The sequence below is a fragment of the Oreochromis niloticus genome, linkage group LG3 (genome assembly GCF_001858045.2).
Source record: "Oreochromis niloticus isolate F11D_XX linkage group LG3, O_niloticus_UMD_NMBU, whole genome shotgun sequence".
Classification (NCBI taxonomy): domain Eukaryota; kingdom Metazoa; phylum Chordata; class Actinopteri; order Cichliformes; family Cichlidae; genus Oreochromis; species Oreochromis niloticus.
This window is the reverse complement of record NC_031967.2, coordinates 62159176-62177624: the sequence shown is the minus strand read 5'-3', so window position 1 is coordinate 62177624 and position 18449 is coordinate 62159176. Positions and strand designations below refer to the sequence as shown.

Below are 18449 nucleotides of genomic sequence, written 5' to 3'. Positions count from 1 at the left end.
ACTACCTACCAAGTTTTCCTTAGATAGTTAGATAGTTAGTTTTTGTTAATTTATGTTGTAATTTATGTTAGGTCAGTCTGTCTTGTCTCTGCTAGCCAGCTAACTAGGCCTCTTAGTTAGCTAGTTTAGTGTTTTCTGTTAATTTATGTTGTAAATTTATGTTGCATGTAGCACCTTGGTCCTGGAGGAACGTTGTTTCGTTTCACTGTGAACTAAATGTATATGGTTGAAGTGACAATAAAGCCAACTTGACTTGACTTGACTTGATTAGCACCATAAAGACGGTAAAACACGTAATAATATCTACAAATGCATCTTAAAGCTGTTATATTAGCACTCGGTGTATTACTAACATAACCACATTAACATTATTGACACTCGCTGACTTTTAATAGTCATTCTATAAATGCTGTCCGTTTAAATGGTCTTACCTGTAACACTGCTGTATCCACCGGATTCCAGCCAGAGTGGATTCTGGAGTCTTCCCACGCTCCAGTTACTGATCCTCCATCTGGATGGATGATAACAACCTTCTGAACAATCTAGCAGGTGGATGGCCCACATCTATGGGACTGATTTCTGCTAATAACGCCCATTGTATGGACTGATAACAGCCGAAGCGGGTGAATGAAGTCACCCAGTCGCTAGCTGTGCCATTACCCAGCATACACCTCTCCCTCCATAAATGTAATAAACGATACAAAAGTAATGGCCTATAATTAATTTATCTGCTGTATCTGTTGCTTGTCAGGTAGTTGTTTACATTATCTAATTTATTGTGTTCAGTATACGTCACTACAATGTGATTTCGGAAATATATAAATATATGGACAACAGGCTCTTCCGCGGCAATCTCTTGTCGTCAATAAACAACGTTTAAGGAGATCTACAGTATTCATTAACAGGACCCTGCACGTCAATTCTCGACGCGAGGGGGGTACCCTGCGCGTCGATAAGTGAAGCAGATTGAGTCTGACCATGCGTCACACATTTGATAAGTTGGGATTGAGAACACAACAGGTAGATAATATATCAATTATAATAGTTTGTATAGATGAATCTTAATCAAAGAGCCACTTTTGACTGGGAACACAAAACTGTTTAAAATGAAAGGAGCACAACATCAGGGCTAAAAGATTATATCCTCCTGAGAGTACTGTATCAGACATTTGTTTTCTATATCTTTGACCTATTTGAGCTACCCTCCTAAAGTCCTGATGAGCTCAACAGAGGAGATCCTGGCCTTTCCAATGATTTCTCATGTGCTTAATTAGCCTGTTTTTGCTCCAAAGAGGCAGAAAGTCAAAAAAAATGTTGAACTGTGAGATGCTTTTTTTCCTAAAATAAATTATGAAGCCTTCCATTTAGCCCGGTCAGCTGGGTAAGCTCTATGGAAGACTTGGTTAGGTCTTTGAGTGATTAAATTAAAAGATTGTCTGTTTTTAAAGGACGTTATGGGGCAGTCTTGGCGCTATTATAGTGCTGCGGCATCATCTAAAACTAGCACATGTGTTTGAAATTTTAATCAGGTGAAATCCTGTGAATATATTACTTCTTTCCTTTTTCAGTTTCCAGTTAATGTTTCCAGAATGACACCTGATCACTAAAAAACGGTTAATTTTAAAGTGTTCACTGAGTGGCAGCACAGAGAAACTGGAAAACCTTCCTTCACCAGTGCTCCTGCTGACATGTTTCTGTTTCCATCAACTCAGTGGAGCAAATATAAACCCCTAAATGAGAGATGCTTTCCTTATTTTAGTCAGAAATATAAAATATGTTTGTTTTTGTTTTTATCTTACATATTTATCAAGGCTTATGGGTTTTCTCTCTCTACATTATGTTTCATAGGTTCACAGAATAAAACATCATGATTTATGAGCTCTTCACATGTTTAACTTTGAAAAAGTTCACACTTTCATAAATTCAGCTTAAATCAATGTATTTGGTTGCTGATAATATATTATTTTGGTGGACTGTAGATCTCAGCACTTTATTAAATGAATAAATTACATGAATACATAAACCTCATTAAGCACCAAATTGTGTAGTGTGTATTGTGTAACTATTTGGACATATTTTTCATGAGTGGCTCTTGTGCATGTATTTTTTGCTTTCTCTCTGTGGTTTAGGTTTGGTTGAGCAGACAAGGCTCCATCTTTGGGTGAAGCTGCTATCATCTGCTCTTTGGTCCATGCACTTGTTGCTCATTCACTTAACCACCCCACAAGGACGCAGCTTGTGCATAAAGTCTGCATATCTAGTGCAGTATTCAGGCTCCTCAATGCATGTGTTTATATACTTTTTCCCAATGATGTCTCTCTGGCTTTCCAATGTTCTCTGTGTGGCTGAGGAGCTGTCGAGAGCCATGGATCTACTTACCTGCAAAAGCCAAGCTTTAAATTACAAGATGTCTCCCCTGAAACATTGTCTACCTCTGCCAACTGCCTACCCTCCTTCCTACGACCTCCAGCACCTACTGAGAGTGAAACTGTTCCGACTACCATCACAAAAAATCTAGTTTCTTTTTAAGAGTTTATAAATGTACATTTCCTTTACACCCTGGGAGATCATATAATATGAAACACGCACACACACATCACACACACACACACACACACACACACACACACACATACAAACACTACAGGACCAGTTTGACCAGAAGATTGGAAGACACACATGCCTCTGTTCCACCCACACAGAGCTGCTGAGGATCCAGTTCTCTCACATACTTCAAAAGCCTTAAGAAGAGATAGAAGACAGTATTATCCAGCATTAGTATCTGAATCTGGAATCATTTCTATGGAAACTAGACTTTCAGCTTAATTTAAACCTTAAATGTAATCTCAGGTAGTCAGGTTTAAACTCAGGTTCAGTTATTCACTGAAAGTACCAACAGACTCAGACATTTAGAGCAAACTAAGATCATCGGTGCTGGAGGAAATGTCTGCTGTGACTGCATCACTCTGCTCAACTTTGCTGTTATTCAGTCTCTGCATGTTTACCTCTGCAGGTGAGTTTTACCTGTCAGGAACTAAATGAGATTTCAATGACAGATGTGTCAGTGTGATGTGTTGTAGTTTCAGGAGTCAGTATAAAACTACAAAGCTTTGTGTAGCTGTCAAACATGATGCAGGTCTGTGTTTTAGAGGTTTGAACCTGTAAAAATATTTGCTATACATATATTGTTTTAGTTTACTGCACATTAACTTGTTTAAATGTATGAGAGATTCCATCACCTTCATGTTTGTTGCCACTGTAGCATTATTTATCATATATTATACAGTGATTGAAATCTGTAAGAAGTTACATTATTGAAAACTCTGTGTGTGTTGACCTGTTAAGCAGAGCTCAGTGCTCTCTGATCTCATCTCGACTCTCACTGGCTGTTGTAGAAGTGAACAGACTGACCTTTATTTTTATTTAACCTTTATTCATACATGTAGACCAATTGAGATGCAAGAGAGATCTGTTCCACACAAAAATATTGAAATTACAACAATAAAACAAATACAAAAATAACAATTTGTCTACTGTACACAGTAATATCAAAGACAAAAAAAATCCTAGTGATGATTTCACAAAAACATTTAGACATGTTTTGAAGTGAAATGAGAGAGCTTCAAATTCTCCTGTAATGTATTTCATCAAGATGGGGCAGAATAGGTAAATTCCTACTTTCCAAGCTCTGTACCAACTGCATGTAATCATGTCCCGAGACCGCAGTCTATGACTAAAATGTCTGTGCAACATGTACTCTGATAAATAAGAGGGCAGTAAACTAGAAATATATTTAGCAGACAAAGTGTAAATAGTAGATAAAGTGATACCAACAAATCATCCTGCATAAGGCCAAAGAAGACCAATCAACCAGAGAAAATAGAGTACTGGTTAAATATGACCTATCTCCGAGAGCGAGGTTACTCAGGCAGTTAAACAACTCCTTGGTGGCAGAGCTCCTGGGGTGCATGAGGTCCGCCCTGAGTAGAGCCACTGCTCCTCCGCATTGAAAGGAGCCAGTTGAAGTGGTGTTCGGGTATCTGACAAGGATGCCTCCTGGGCGCCTCCTGGGCATCTGTGCTGAGTATGACCTGGAAATCCCGAGGTCAAAATGGGAGACAACCCATTTTGACCAGAAAGAAGGAACATGAGAAGATCGAGAAATACCAAGGGCTCAGAGAAGAGCTCGAGAAAATGTGGAGGTTGAAGGTAACGGTGGTTCCGGTGGTAATCGGAGCACTAGGTGCGGTGACTCCAAAACTAGGCGAGTGGCTCCAGCAGACCCCAGGAACAACTTCAGAGATCTCTGTCCAAAAGAGCGCAGTCCTGGGAACAGCAAAGATACTGTGCAGGACCCTCAAGCTCTCAGACCTCTAGTAGAAGAGCTGAGCTTGGAATAAATCTGAATCTGGAATCATTTATTTATCTCGCTCCCTCTCTCTCTCTCTCTCTCCATATACACACACACACACACACACATATATATGTATATATATGTGTGTGTGTGTGTGTGTGTGTGTGTGTGTATGTGTATATATAAAATATAAGACACTAGCTCAACTGTGATATATGCAGTCAGCAGTCAGGTGCAAGAAGAAAGGAGACGAACTGGCAGGACCAGCTGACTTTTTGGTGTTGAGGCTCTTCAAAACCTTGCACAACCCTTTCACAGTAAAGGATGCAAAGAAAATAGTATGAGTAACCAGGGAACTACTAGCAGAGTTGTATGCAAGAGGTTTACTATTGGATACTGTGCTAAACAAAGAACAAGAAGCAACGAAGTGGTGGTTGAAACAATCGAGCATTTCAGTTTTGTTTGGCACAAGAGTGGAGTCAATACTTAAGAAAGGAGGTGGCTCTGAGGAATGAGAGCTGGCAGAAAGAGACTATAGTTTGCCAAAACCTCCTCAGGTCATTTAGACTGTCAGTGTTTAAAGTAAAAAAATTGTCACGTTTGGCCTTCCTGACGGAGGCAGTAAACCGATTACACTGCTGACAAAAACGTAGGCAATAGCATCAGATCTGTACTTTCTCACGGCTGCTCCGACCTGGTTTCTCTAATGTAGGAGACCAGCCAGTTCAGAACTGAACTGAGGGATGTCCTGACATTTCACTCTGATGTGGCAAAAATGTTTGTCCACAAAGTACATAAAACTCTGCTGGAAATATTTCCAAGCTAAATTGACATTGTCAATCAGTTTAATACCAACCCAGTTAAAACTGACTAAGTCATGAAGAAAAGCTTGCTCACTGTAAAGCTTCATTTTTATTTATTTATTTATTTATTTTTTGATCATGTGGGGGTTGGAGCGTGAGATTTTCGTGTCTCTCACAGCACCAACTATGCAGTGATGATTCAGGCCACTGGTAAAAACCTATGCTGCACATTGGTTACAAAAAGATCAATAAGAGAAGATTTGTCTGGAGGTTTGTAATTAAAGTGTTGGCTTTAAATTATTAGAGTAAGATTTTACAACAAGCAGTGCACCTTAAAATCATCAGACACAGAAAAAAAGTCAGTCCCAATAAAAATCACCTACCAGAGTGATGTCATTTAAAAAATGAGTTTAGATAAAAGTTGAACCAGGGAAGGTAATGTGCTGGGGGACGCAGATGGTGACTAATAGGAACCAACAACTGTCAAAGACTTTTCTAAACAAATTAATACTAAAGGCCAAAATTTTAAATTGCTTAGTTGCAGATCTAGAGAGCAGCACTTGAGCAGCAAGACAGACCTTCACACAAACTGCCACACCATCACCTTTTCTTGGACCGTCTGAGTGGTAAATGTTTAATCCATCAATTCTGTGTTGTTTCCTTTTTCAGACCACACAATCATCACTGCTGTGCCTGGAGAGGACGTCACTCTGCCATGTCAAACTCAAAACAACATCATCAGACATGTACAGTGGTGCAGAGCTGACCTGGAAGATGAAGAACTTGTCCTTTTATATCACCATGGACGACTTGTTCCTGATTACCAGCATCCATCTTTTGAGAACCGGGTGGATCTGAAGGACAGACAGATCACTGATGGAGACGTGTCTTTGATTCTGAAGGATGTGACCACTGCTGATAGTGGAACATATAGGTGTCGTGTCATCCAGAGAGGCAGACAACATATGAAGCTCATCAGCATCATCTACCTCAGAGTTGGTCCTCCAAGTGAGTGAGGAGTTCAGTGTGTTTAGGATCTTTGGCTCTTTTCAAAAAAATCATCTTTAAATTCATGGGGGACTCCATCATCTGCATGTTAGTTGCTTGCTACAGCAGCATTATTTATTATATATTATACAGTAAGAGGAAAAACTGTCAGATAGCCACTGGTTGTGATCTTAGCCAGCTCCTTATTAACACTTTTCTGTTCGGCTGGGTTCATTTGTTTTAGAATAAAGGTTCTTCTTTTGTTTCGACTTGCAGAAGGCCGTGGTATAGATCCTGTTTTCTTCAACACAGTGGACTCTGCAGCAGAGGTACCTGACTCACAACAGGACACTCTTACAGGCACAGGTACATTTAAACAACTCTTTCGTTCAACTACTTGAACATTACTCAGATCGCTTCCCCAATGTGACTAATTGTTTTTCTCCTCTTTCTTTGTGAGCGCTGAATTCAGTATCAGCTTCAGGAATATTCCCCTCTGAAACTCTACAGTGTGAGAAACTTGTTTAAAAAAAGTTTGAACTGGCGCTGCTCTTCTCTTGGGGCTGCACATTGACAGTTTTAGGCAGGTTAAATTAAATACAGCTATTTTAGCTCTCATATGAAACTTTGAAATCACTTCTCAAACAAATCATGCAAAACAAGAACAGAGAAAGTCACCTACACACACACATGTAGCAAAAAAACACTACTGGACCAGTTTGACCAGAAAGCTGAGAGACACATACCTCTTTACCAATCACACAGAACTGCTGAGGATCCAGTTCGCTCACATATTTCAAAAGCCTTAGTGATTATTATCCAGCATTAGTATCTGTTAGGGTACCTGGGTCATTAACCCAGTGGTTTCAGTTTTGTATCTTTTATTTGTTTTCTCATCTTAGTTTATTATTGTGAAGCTTTTGGTTTCTGTTTTGTATTTCTATTTCCCCAGCTCTTCTTGGTGTGTGATTATGTAGTTCTTAAGTTTTGTTTTCCATACTCCCTCTGTTCTGTGTCTGCCCTGGTCTCACCTCTCTTGGTTTTGCTTCCTTTGTCTCGTTTGCCCTGATTTGCCCCAGCTGTGTTTTCCTCCTGTCTCTCGTTCCCTGATTGCTCGCTCTGTGTATTTAAGCCTTGTGTTTCTCTGTGACTGTGTTGTGATCTAATCTCATCTTGCTGTGTGTTTGGTCTGTCTGCTTAAGTTTATTTTGGATTCTCAGTTTTTGTCATGGCTACTGGACGGACTCACACGCAGACAGTTCCTTCTTTGTGAACAAAAGGAGATTATTTATTTACAACAGGGATCACCTCAGTGCTATATACATGTACAGTGAGTTGGGAGGGGGGGGCTCCAGGGAGAGAATCCACACACACGCTTCCTCTTCCACACAGTCACCGCCACAGCTCCTCCGCACACACGCACTCCTCTTCAGCCGCACTCGCTCCAAAACTCCACACACGCTGCCACACCCGGGCAGGTCCCGTGATTTGGTCCAGAAGAGGGATATCTACACACAGAATTCAACGTTAGTTTCACAGCAAAATACATACAGGGATTTCTTTGATAATGCCGAGAGCACGAACTCAGGAGGTTCAACGTTCCAGCGGTGAGCTGCTCTGTGCCACTGCCTTAAATAGCAGCTGGGGAAATCAGCCAGATCAGCAGCAGGTGGAGACAATCACACAGGTGCGTGGGCCAAGAGCGAGAGCCCGTAACGAGCTCCACCCAGGCAGAGAGGAGGAGGAGAGACAAAGAAAACAAAAAAGAACAACAACAAAACCTGTAGCCAGCGTGAGCCAACCAGAGAGACACGGGGACCGTGACAGTTTTGTTACTTTTTTGAGTTTAGTATTGAACCTGTTTTGAGTACACGTGTCTGCACTTTGGGTCTTCCATGTCATCACTCATCCCTGCACACAGCCGAGTCATGACAGAATCTGAACCTGGAATAATTTCTATGGAAAGTGGACTTTATTTAAACCTTAAATTTAATCTCAAGTAGTTAGGTTTAAACTCAGGTTCAGTTATTCACTGAAAATCCCGACAGACTCAGACATTTAGAACAAACTGATTGTTAGTCAGCCTCTTAATTTTTACCTTTGCAGGTGAGTTTTACCTGTCAGGAGCTAAATGCCATTTCAATCACAGATCAAGATAAAGAAACAAGCAGAATTATTTAATATTGATTCAGTTTATCTGTGCATGTTTATTGCTTGTGTATGTATGTAGAAGTGTGTAGAAAGGCTCAGTGGTGTATGATCTTCACTCTGGCTGTTGTAGAAGTGAATAAAATGACCTTTAACCTCTCTGCTCTGTGTTGTTTCCTCTTTCAGATCACAAAATCCTCACCGCTGTGTCTGGACAGGACGTCACTCTGACATGTCGAGCTCAAGCCCACATCGTCATAGTTGTAGAGTGGAGCAGAACTGACCTGGAAGATGAAGAACTTGTCCTTTTATATCAGCATGGACGACTTGTTCCAGATTACCAGCATCCATCTTTTGAGGACCGGGTGGATCTGAAGGACAGACAGATAGCTGATGGAGACGTGTCTTTGATTCTGAAGAATGTGAGACAAGATGATGCTGGAACATACGAGTGTCGTGTCATCAAGAGAGCTGGAAAACCTTTGAAGCTCATCAGCATCATCAACCTGAGAGTTGGTTCTCCAAGTGAGTGAGGAGTGTTCAGTGTTTGTGAGATCTTCGGCTCTTTTAGCTCTGCTGCCTTATTGCTCTTTAATGGCTCTTCATTCAGTATCACTGGGAGCCTTCTATTTTAGCCCAGCTGTGAATGATCTGTGTTGGTAAGAAGTGTTTGAATTAGTGTTTTCACGAAAGCCTTATTTTTATGCATTTACTGCTGCTCAGAAGAACACACATGGGGTTTAAAGCCTGGACAAAGACAATCTGAAATCTGTTCTTCTCTACGATGGAAAAATGTCTGAAAGTCACTGCCAGTGATGTCAGCCAGCTCCTCATCAAAACGTTTGTTTCACTGGGGTCGTTTGTTTTGGAATAAATGTTGTTCTTTTGATTTGACTTGCAGCAGGCCGTGGTTCATTCAACACAGTGGATGGTGCAGCAGAGATACCTGACTCAAAACAGGACACTCTTCCAGGGCCAGTGAATAACACCTCTCCTCCAGCTACAGGTAGATATGAGCAGCGCTTAGGAGTATTTTTTGAATTTGTTTCAACATATTACAATTTTAATAATTCTGTGCTCAGCTTTGCTGTCTCCAGTATCATTTAAATGCAGCCAGTTTCTTTTCTGATATTTTTATCACTTTTCCCCAACACATCTGCATTTAATTCCAGATCCTTGTCTCTGTGTTGCTCTGTGTACCTGGCCTGTACCACCACAGTCGCTGTCTTCACAGTTTCTGCCCTCATTTCTTTCACACAATGTTGTGATCCTAGTCTTTGCATGTGATTGGCCAGATGAAAATGAAGATGACATCAAGTCATTGTGAGCTGAGATTCTAGGTTCATCCAATTGTCACAAGAAGTCACCAGCAGGGACGGTACTTGTTGAGAGTCCGAATGGAAAGAAGGTGTTTCTGACTCTGGAGGTGTGGAACTTGACTCAACTTATGCACCGACCAGAGAGCATGGGTCAAACGGGTGCTAGGCAGGGGTGCAAGGGGTCACCGGTGATGGCCTTCTTTTCCATGAGAAAGGAATATATGACGATCGCCTCCATGGGAGGCAGAAGGCAGCTAATGCTTTTTGGGTGTGGTTAATTGCCCTCTGCGCAGCCTTTCTGTTCTCAGTTGTGGCCCCTGCGTACCAAATACCAAAGCAGTAGAAGAGCATGCTCTCCACTGACGCACAGTAGAAGACCAGCTGCAGCGTCTGGTCTGGGTTATTCTTTCTCAGGACACGGAGGAACTGCAGCCGCTACTGGGCCTTCTTTACCAGCACGTTGGTGTTGTGGGGCCAGGTGAGATTGGCAGAGATGTGGGTGCCCGACTATTGGAGCGTTTGGGGCCAGTTGATGAGGAAATATTTAATCAAGGATCAGGTTGAAGGTGGTCCAGTTTCATGGTAAAAATGTCTGGGATTATGGTGTTAAATGCTGAGCTGTAGTTCACGAAGACCATCTCCATGTAGCGCTTCCTGTGAGTGCTATAGGTCTGTAACCATGACCAGGGTGCTTGGAGGGGCATGTTTTATTGTTTTGTCAGATTGTCCTAGGTCATGGAGGAGTGTCAGTCTGTAGGACTGCTTGATGTATTTACATGGTCCAGTGTCCTCACCCCTCTGGTAGGACACTTAATATTGGTGGAATTTGGGGGTACAGTTTTCACACATGCCTTATTAAAGTCCACAGCAACACGCTGGTTGCTCTCTGCTGTGGTCACACCTTTCCTTACCAGAATCTTTGTTGTGATACTGGTGGTGTAATATCCAGCTTGGTAACTCCACCTAGGCATTGGGCTTTTCTGGATGGAGCCGAGATTAAGTTACAAACAGTAGATGACACTCCCAGAGAAAAAACCATTACAGTAAATTTCTGATGAGTTAGAAACACACCTATTTAACAAACATTTTGATAATCTTGTGCACTGTGTTTCTGTGCGCTGTTTTTAATATCAATGTTAAATCACTTTGTAATAGATTCTTGTCTTAAAAAGTGCTACATTAATAAATTTTACTTACTTCACTCATCACCTACCTGACAGCTAACACCCCACATCTGTTTCTTACCTGCAGGTCAGCCAGGAGGAACCAAATGGCTGGATCTGGAGGGATATGTTGGAATAAGTGTTCTAGAAGCTTCTTTTGTTCTTATTGTTGTTAATACAATTATTATATTTGTTGTTTGTGTTATTTCAATTATTGTTTGTATATTCACGGAGCGTAAGTTTGATAACATCAAACATCAACTTTTGGCTCAAGATGGCGGCGCGCACGGGTGCAGCGGCTCTTAGCTCTCCAGTTTGGTGCTCGTTTTTACTTTTACTGTGTATATTTTTAAATGTTTGCAACGCCGCCATCTCTTACAGTCGCCAGAACCTAATTGACCTAGGTTTCAAATATAGTTTGTCTGTTTCTGGCAAATATCAGCGAACACACAACATCCTGGAGGAGATAGCGAGACCGCCAGGGTCACCGTGGATAGTCTGCCCGCCCAGCAAGCGTAGGAGGCGACGGAGGGAGAGAAAGCAGAAGAGGGGATGCCGGTCGGGCTCAGATGCTAGGCTACGCAAACAACCACACCGGCCAGCACTTCCGAGCCTTTTCGTATCGAACGCCAGATCCATCACCCACAAATTGGACGAATTGGAGCTACAGATAGCCACCACGAGCTTTGCACGCAACTGCAGCATTATTCTTATTACGGAGTCGTGGCTTCACCCGCTGATTCCTGACGCTGCAGTCGAGTTAGCAGGCCGCACGCTACATCGGCACGACAGAAACAGCAACTCAGGTAAAAGCAGAGGAGGGGGGCTATGTGTTTACGTGCATAACGAGTGGTGTTGTAACAGCAGGATCATTCACACACACTGTTCTCCTGATTTGGAGGTTCTGGCAGTATCGTGCAGACCTTTTTACATCCCGAGGGAGTTTACAGTAGTTATTGTGATAGCTGTTTATATACCGCCAGATGCGAATGTCGGCACGGCTCTCAGCCTCTTGCTCAACACCATAAACAAACAACAGCTTGCCCACCCCGATGGGGTTTTTATTGTCGCCGGTGACTTTAACAAAGCGTGCCTAAAGACTGTGCTTCCTAAATTTGTCCAGTTTGTGGACTTTGCTACGAGAGGAGAACACACTTTGGATCATGTCTATTCAAACATCAGGCATGCTTTCAGAGCGACACCCCTCCCCCACCTGGCTGGATCTGACCACCTCTGCATGTCCCTCACCCCCACCTACACCCTCCTGCTGAGAAAAACAAAGCCCCAGACAAAGACAATAAAAACCTGGCCTGAAGGAGCCCTCTCTCAACTGCAGGACTGCTTCTCAACTACTGTATGGGATTTATTCTCCAGCCACAACCTCCAGGAGTACACGGACACTGTACTCTCGTACATCAGGAACTGTGTTGACAATGTCACCGTCAACAAAAGGGTCAGGGTGTTTCCAAATCAAAAACCCTGGATGAATAGCAAAGTGCAATCCCTCCTAAAAAGCCGCAACACTGTCTTCAAGTCAGGGGACAGGGCTGCGTATAGGGTGGCCAGGGCAGACCTGAGTAGAGGCATCAGGAAAGCTAAGGCTGCCTATAGGAGGAGGATTGAAGATCACTTTGCTGACAACGACCCCAGAAAAATGTGGCAGGGGATCAATCACATGACCAACTACAGAAGCAATAACCAGGCGACATCTAGGACTGATGCCTCGCTGGCTGAGGATCTAAATCGTTTCTTCACCCGCTTTGAGACGACCAGACCCTCAGCTGTCACACCACTTCCACCCGCCCCCAGCACCCGCACACTAACACTTAGGGAGCATCAAGTGAGGTGTGTTCTAAGGTCAGTGAATCCCAGGAAGGCGGCAGGTCCTGAGGAATACATGGAAAGGTTCTCAGAGCATGTGCTGACGAACTGACCGGAGTCTTCACTAAAATCTTCAACCTTTCCTTGTCATTAAACACCGTCCCGCCCTGCCTCAAAACCTCCACCATCATCCCCATCGCCAAGAAGACAGCTGTGGTCAGCCCAAATGATTACAGGCCTGTTGCACTTACGCCTGTAGTGATGAAGTGCTTTGAGAGACTGGTCTGTCAGCACATCAGGGCCAGTCTGCCTCCCACTTTGGACCCCCACCAATTTGCCTACAGGACTAACCGATCCACCGAGGACGCTATCACCATAGCGCTCCACACTGCGCTGAGTCACCTGGAGCACAGAGGAAGCTATGTGAGAATGCTCTTTCTGGACTTCAGCTCAGCATTCAATCATATCATCCCGGAGATCCTGGTCCAGAAACTGTCTCACCTGGGACTCTCCACCCCCATCTGCCTCTGGATCAAGGACTTCCTGACAAACAGACCACGGTCTGTCAGACTCGGCCCCCACCTGTCCAGCACCATCACACTCAGCACCGGGTCTCCACAAGGATGTGTTCTGAGTCCCCTCCTGTTTACGCTCTACACATCCGACTGCTCCCCTACCCATCTCTCAAACACCATCATAAAGTTTGCGGACGACACCACTGTGGTTGGACTCATCTCAAGGGGGGATGAGTCGGACTACAGAGATGAGATCAACAGACTGACTGAGTGGTGTTCAGTTAACAACCTCCAACTGAACACCACGAAAACTAAAGAACTAATCTTGGACTTCAGGAAGGGCAGAGCAGACCCAGCCCCACTGTACATTCACGGGAACTGTGTGGAGAGGGTACACTCCATGAGGTTTCTGGGCGTGCAGATCTCTGATGATCTCTCCTGGACTGCAAATACCACTGCGGTGGTAAAAAAGGCCCAGCAGCGTCTCCACTTTCTCAGAGTGCTCCGGAGGAACAACCTGGAGGAGAGGCTGCTGGTGACATTCTACAGAGCCACCATAGAGAGCATCCTAACGTACGGCATAACAACATGGTATGCAGGGTGCTCAGCTGCAGACAGGAAAGTACTGCAGAGGGTCATCAACACAGCCCAGAAGATCACTGGCTGCTCTCTGCCCAGCCTGGAGGTCATTGCAAACTCTCGGTACCTCAGCAGAGCTGGCAATATCATCAAGGACCATTCTCACCCCAGCAATCAAATGTTTGAACTATTACCATCAGGCAGACGGTACAGGTCACATAAAACCAGGACAAACAGATTCAGGGATAGCTTCTTTCCCAGAGCTATCACCGTAGTAAATAAGCACAAAAACAATTGAACCTGCTTAGCCATACCATACTGTCACTGTCATTATATTATGCTGCTATTCATACTGTCATACTGTCATTATATTAATGCTGCTATCCTGTAAATATCATACTTACTTTTGTTGAGTACTTACGTTTGTTTTATTGTACCTTTTATATTTTACATTTATATTTATTATTGCATTTTGCACCAAGGGAGTGGCACTCCAATTTCGTTGTACCCTGTACAATGACAACAAAGGCTATTCTATTCTATCATGGAGAAGCTCACGGCTCCCCAACACGGCTCTCCAACAGGAGATTGAGAGACCAGTGCCGGACTGTTAGAACAGCTTTGAATTCATATGAGTTGTTCGCAGTAAAGTAAAAAACCACCATCACTTCATGCGGATGCCCCTTTGGCGCCAGCTGCGGTCTCTAGGCTGGAGCTGAACAACAACACCCTGATAACGACTGTGTTTAGACTGTTCTTCCCATTCTACGCAAGGCCACCTGGGTTGGCTGGAAGACTGTTTACTTAGCCTGGCAGGGCGAAGGACACTGTCTCAGCTGAAGTCACAGCAGACATACACATGCAGACATACACTCATCCCCCCTCCCCCTTCCCCCTCCAAACGCCTTCGAAGCTTATTCCCTTCCGATGCTGACGGTGGATCAAGGAGACCAGCGCATAGGCTGCAGACCCGGATGTACTGTCTACATTGGCTGTCTCTCACCCTTTACCCACCCCTGTTGCTTGTCATGTGTTTCTTTGGTGTATTAAGAGTTTTTTCATGTGCTATGTGCAGAGGTGTTTTTTTTTCTGTTCTCAAACTGATCTCCCTGTTGGAGCTCAGTCTGGGGGGAGTTATTTTTTTCTCCTTATCTTTCCTCATGTTGTGCATTTTCCATTGTTATACCTCTCTGACCTGTCTTCCCCATGTGATGTTTTTGTGTAATGTATGTCCGGTCGGAGGGTAAGATGGCGCCGCCGTTGCGTGCAATAGGTCAGCAGCCTTAACATGAAATTTCCCCTTGTGGGACTAATAAAGGTATATCAATCAATCTATCAATAAATAAAAATTAAAATGAGGGTTCATACCAATCCTGAAAGATGGTGATCAGCTATTAGTCCTCAGATGACTTTAGATGTCAGTCATTCAGAATTCGGGTCTCACTCCCTGACATGACAACACAAACAGTGTATGTGATGATCTGAGTGTAGATGATGTTCTGTGGCTCATAGACAATCGTTAATGTGCCTGATAATTCAGGATCCATTGATCAACTATAACTGAATGACATTTGGCATGGTTTAGAGTTCGTAAAGGTTGTATAGGAAAGTGTATGATATGCTTCAAACAGACTTGATTTCATCTTGGTCTAAAATATGAACTCTGTGTGACTCTTTCCCCCTCAAGTGAATGAAGTCTGTGTAACAATCCTCTTTAAGTGAGGGTTTGTTTTTTGGGGGGGGTTTTTTTAGGTAACAAGTTTTCATAATCGTTTAAGTCAGTCCAGTTTACCAAAGGTAACCAAAGGTAGAGTGTTTAAAGTGTTATATGAAAGTAAAGAACCATGTAGTTTTACACTGACACGTTTCTCTCCCTGATCTCTCGATAGCCTCTTATCTAACTTTTGTTGCAGAAAAGCTAAATAATATAAATTCTGTGAGGTTCTACATCAAGTGCAATGCCTTTCTTTTTTGTCTGTTTTTCTGATGTACCATGACATGAAAGCTTTTATTTATTTTAAGGAGAAACTGAGATGTAACAGAAAGTTTTGTGAGCTTCTCCTGGTAATAATCTGGTAATATTAATAATAAAAACCAAATTTTAGTGTCTCAAATTCCCCCTCAAAATTTAAAATTGATAGCTGATTTTTTTAGGGTCTTTTTTTCTCCAGTTGTCTTAAGTTTTTTAACAACACACTGAACAGTTTGGATATGTTTTTGACTAGAAGCTCATTGGTAATCAACTTCTTGGTGAACAAAATATATTTTATCTGTCTGTGATTCCTTTGACACTTTTTGTAGGTTCAGCTAAAGCAATGGGAACGTGTTTATGGCAACAGATTGCTAATAAGAAGCTGCCTAAAGATCCATCCACGTTCCCCCTTTTATTCAATACAGGGCCACAGGGGTTTGTGTGAGGACTGGAATGATGGCTCTATTTTCAGCACCAACTGTTGTCGATTCACTTCAGTGAAGATGATTCCTACTCAGATTAACGAAACAGTAAAAAAACAAACAAAAAAACCCATTATGTTACCTATTTTTCAGCAATTTTATTACCAATTAGTTTTTCCCTTCTGGTGTAAATATGAAGAACAGGAGAAAGACAAGCAGCAGGTTCAGTGTGAGGAAAATTTCTGGTAGGTAGGTACTCAGAAAACCATCTCTTCCAGAACAACTCTGCCAGGTACTGTACCTGTTTCCACGTTTTCCTGACATGAAGATCACTTGAATCAAATACCAATCATAAGGGCAACGACACAATAGCAGAGGCGCATTAAAGTTCCATTTGATGCCATCCCGAACAAAAGCATTTTGAATTTTAGCATGGTTCAACTCAGTCAACTTCTCTTTCAACTCTCGATTTGCACCAACAAAATTTGTAATTTTATCAGATCTGATGGTCAAAACTGGGCTTCGTCCACAGATAAACCTCGGAACAGCATTTACTCAGGATTCTGTATTAAGGGTATATGCAATTTCCAGATGTACTGCACAACTGGTCAAAAAAGTAAAAAACTCCATACCTTCTAAGGACACCTTGTCCTCTTTGAACACTTATAGTCTACTCCAACATTTGGGAATGGAGCCATGACTGTCAGGACACTCTTTGTGCTGATCTGCCATCTTTTGTTCAACAAACTTTCCTCTGTTACATCTACACATGGTACAACAAGAGATGGTTTTGCTGGCAGCCCAATTTGCATTTACTATCCAGTATTTTTGTATTAGTTTTGACAGCATGTGCGCTCTACCTGCATGTCCCAACTTTTGATAGATATAGCGCAAAATTAATGTTGACACACGCATATCTCTGGCAAAATTGCAGGATGTTTTGCTTCCACAGGCATGGCTGCTTTATTCAGGCTGGAGCCAATCATGTGCAAACTGCAGTCTCATCAGTTTTAGGCACACGCTGAACAAGATGCTACCTTTCTTTATGCAAATACACTAGTTTAGAATTGCAACTGTTTATGCTGGATCTGTCCTCTCCTGCACTCTGTGCTCTAGTTTATAGGCCTCCTCACCTTAAAAATGACTTCATCAAGGAATTTTCTGATTTTCTATCTGTGCCATTGCCAACCACTGATAGGCTTCTAATCCTTGTCAACTTCAATATCCCTATGTGTTGTCCCTCTAAACCTTTGGTTAGGGCAGTGGTTCCCAAACTTTTTTTGCCGGGCCCCCCTTTGTTTACAAGAAAATGTTCCCCCCCCCCCCCCCCCCCCCCCCCCGCACGCACGCACGCGCGCACGCACATCCTCCAACCACACACCCATATTTTGCTCTATTGTGGTTTATTTCACACCTCAAACATTTAGTAAAAGATTAAGCAAATACAAGTAATCTGCAATAAATTACAGGTAGTAATAAAATAAACTACTAACTCTTTCACGCTACGTCCACACCTACACGGGTATTTTTGAAAGCGCAGCTGTTTCGTCCACACGTAAACGGCATTTCGAATCACCGAACATTTTTTCAAAAAATGTCTCTCTGTGCAAAATTGGTTCAAAATCATAAACAGCTGTGGGATACTGTTTGTCCGTGATTTGGAGAGCCCAGCGCTGCTCCTGACACAGGGAAAACCAATTCTACAGGGGAGACCTACCTCAGCACTTGTGCAGGTGAAGCCAAAGGGAAGATATGCTTCACCATATTTTCTAGTCTTTGGCTTAGAATGAAGTTGGTTTGGAAACATATTCAGCGATGCTTCATCTCCTGCTTTGCGATTCTGTGGCCGCCCGTGCTAGCAGTGTCCAAGCGTTTTGTTCCCCCCCGCAATGGCTCTGCGCCCCCCCTAGGGGGCGGGCCACACACTTTGGGAAGGTCTGGGTTAGAGAATTTTTACAACTCTTGGACTCATTTAACCTGAGCCAGTCTGTCAACGGCCCTACACACAAGCAGGGCCCCACTCTTGACCTCATCTTGTCATCTGGACTCTCAGTGATCTGCGTTGCAGTGATTGATGTGTGTCCATCTGATCATAATTCCTTTTTTATTTAATATTTCCACCCCTCACTCATCCTCCAAACAAACCCAGGCACCCTCTCTTATACACCCTATAACACCTGAAACTGCTCCCCAATTCTAAGCTGCCTTCGCTGCATCTCCTTTAGCCACCTTTGATGAAAGTTCTCCTCATTGCAATAATCCTGATGAGCTTCTTGCATGTTTTAATTGTGCCTGTACCAACATAATGGACTCAATTGCTCCTCTAAAATGTAGACGGCAAAAATCTAAAACTCAGCCTTGGCTAA

The 18449-nt window shown here is 42.9% G+C and overlaps 1 protein-coding gene across 3 annotated transcripts; it reads left to right on the top strand.

The window, feature by feature from the left end:
- Positions 1-2727: 2727 nt before the first annotated feature.
- On the top strand, positions 2728-11093 carry LOC109201342 (matrix remodeling-associated protein 8-like). Of its 3 annotated transcripts, XR_002061375.1 has the most exons (7): positions 2728-3013; positions 5827-6165; positions 6421-6510; positions 8479-8817; positions 9194-9298; positions 9465-10089; positions 10863-10918. XR_002061375.1 is itself a non-coding variant. In XM_019356976.1 (6 exons), exons 1-6 carry the CDS (start codon positions 2944-2946, stop codon positions 11078-11080), a joined length of 1161 nt encoding a protein of 386 aa, XP_019212521.1. In that variant the 5' UTR covers positions 2728-2943; the 3' UTR covers positions 11081-11093. The 3 variants fall into 3 exon arrangements, 2 of the variants coding, with proteins under 2 accessions (XP_019212521.1, XP_019212522.1); XM_019356976.1 differs by lacking the exon at positions 9465-10089 and having other exon boundaries at positions 10863-11093; XM_019356977.2 differs by lacking the exon at positions 10863-10918 and having other exon boundaries at positions 9465-10536.
- Positions 11094-18449: the final 7356 nt, after the last annotated feature.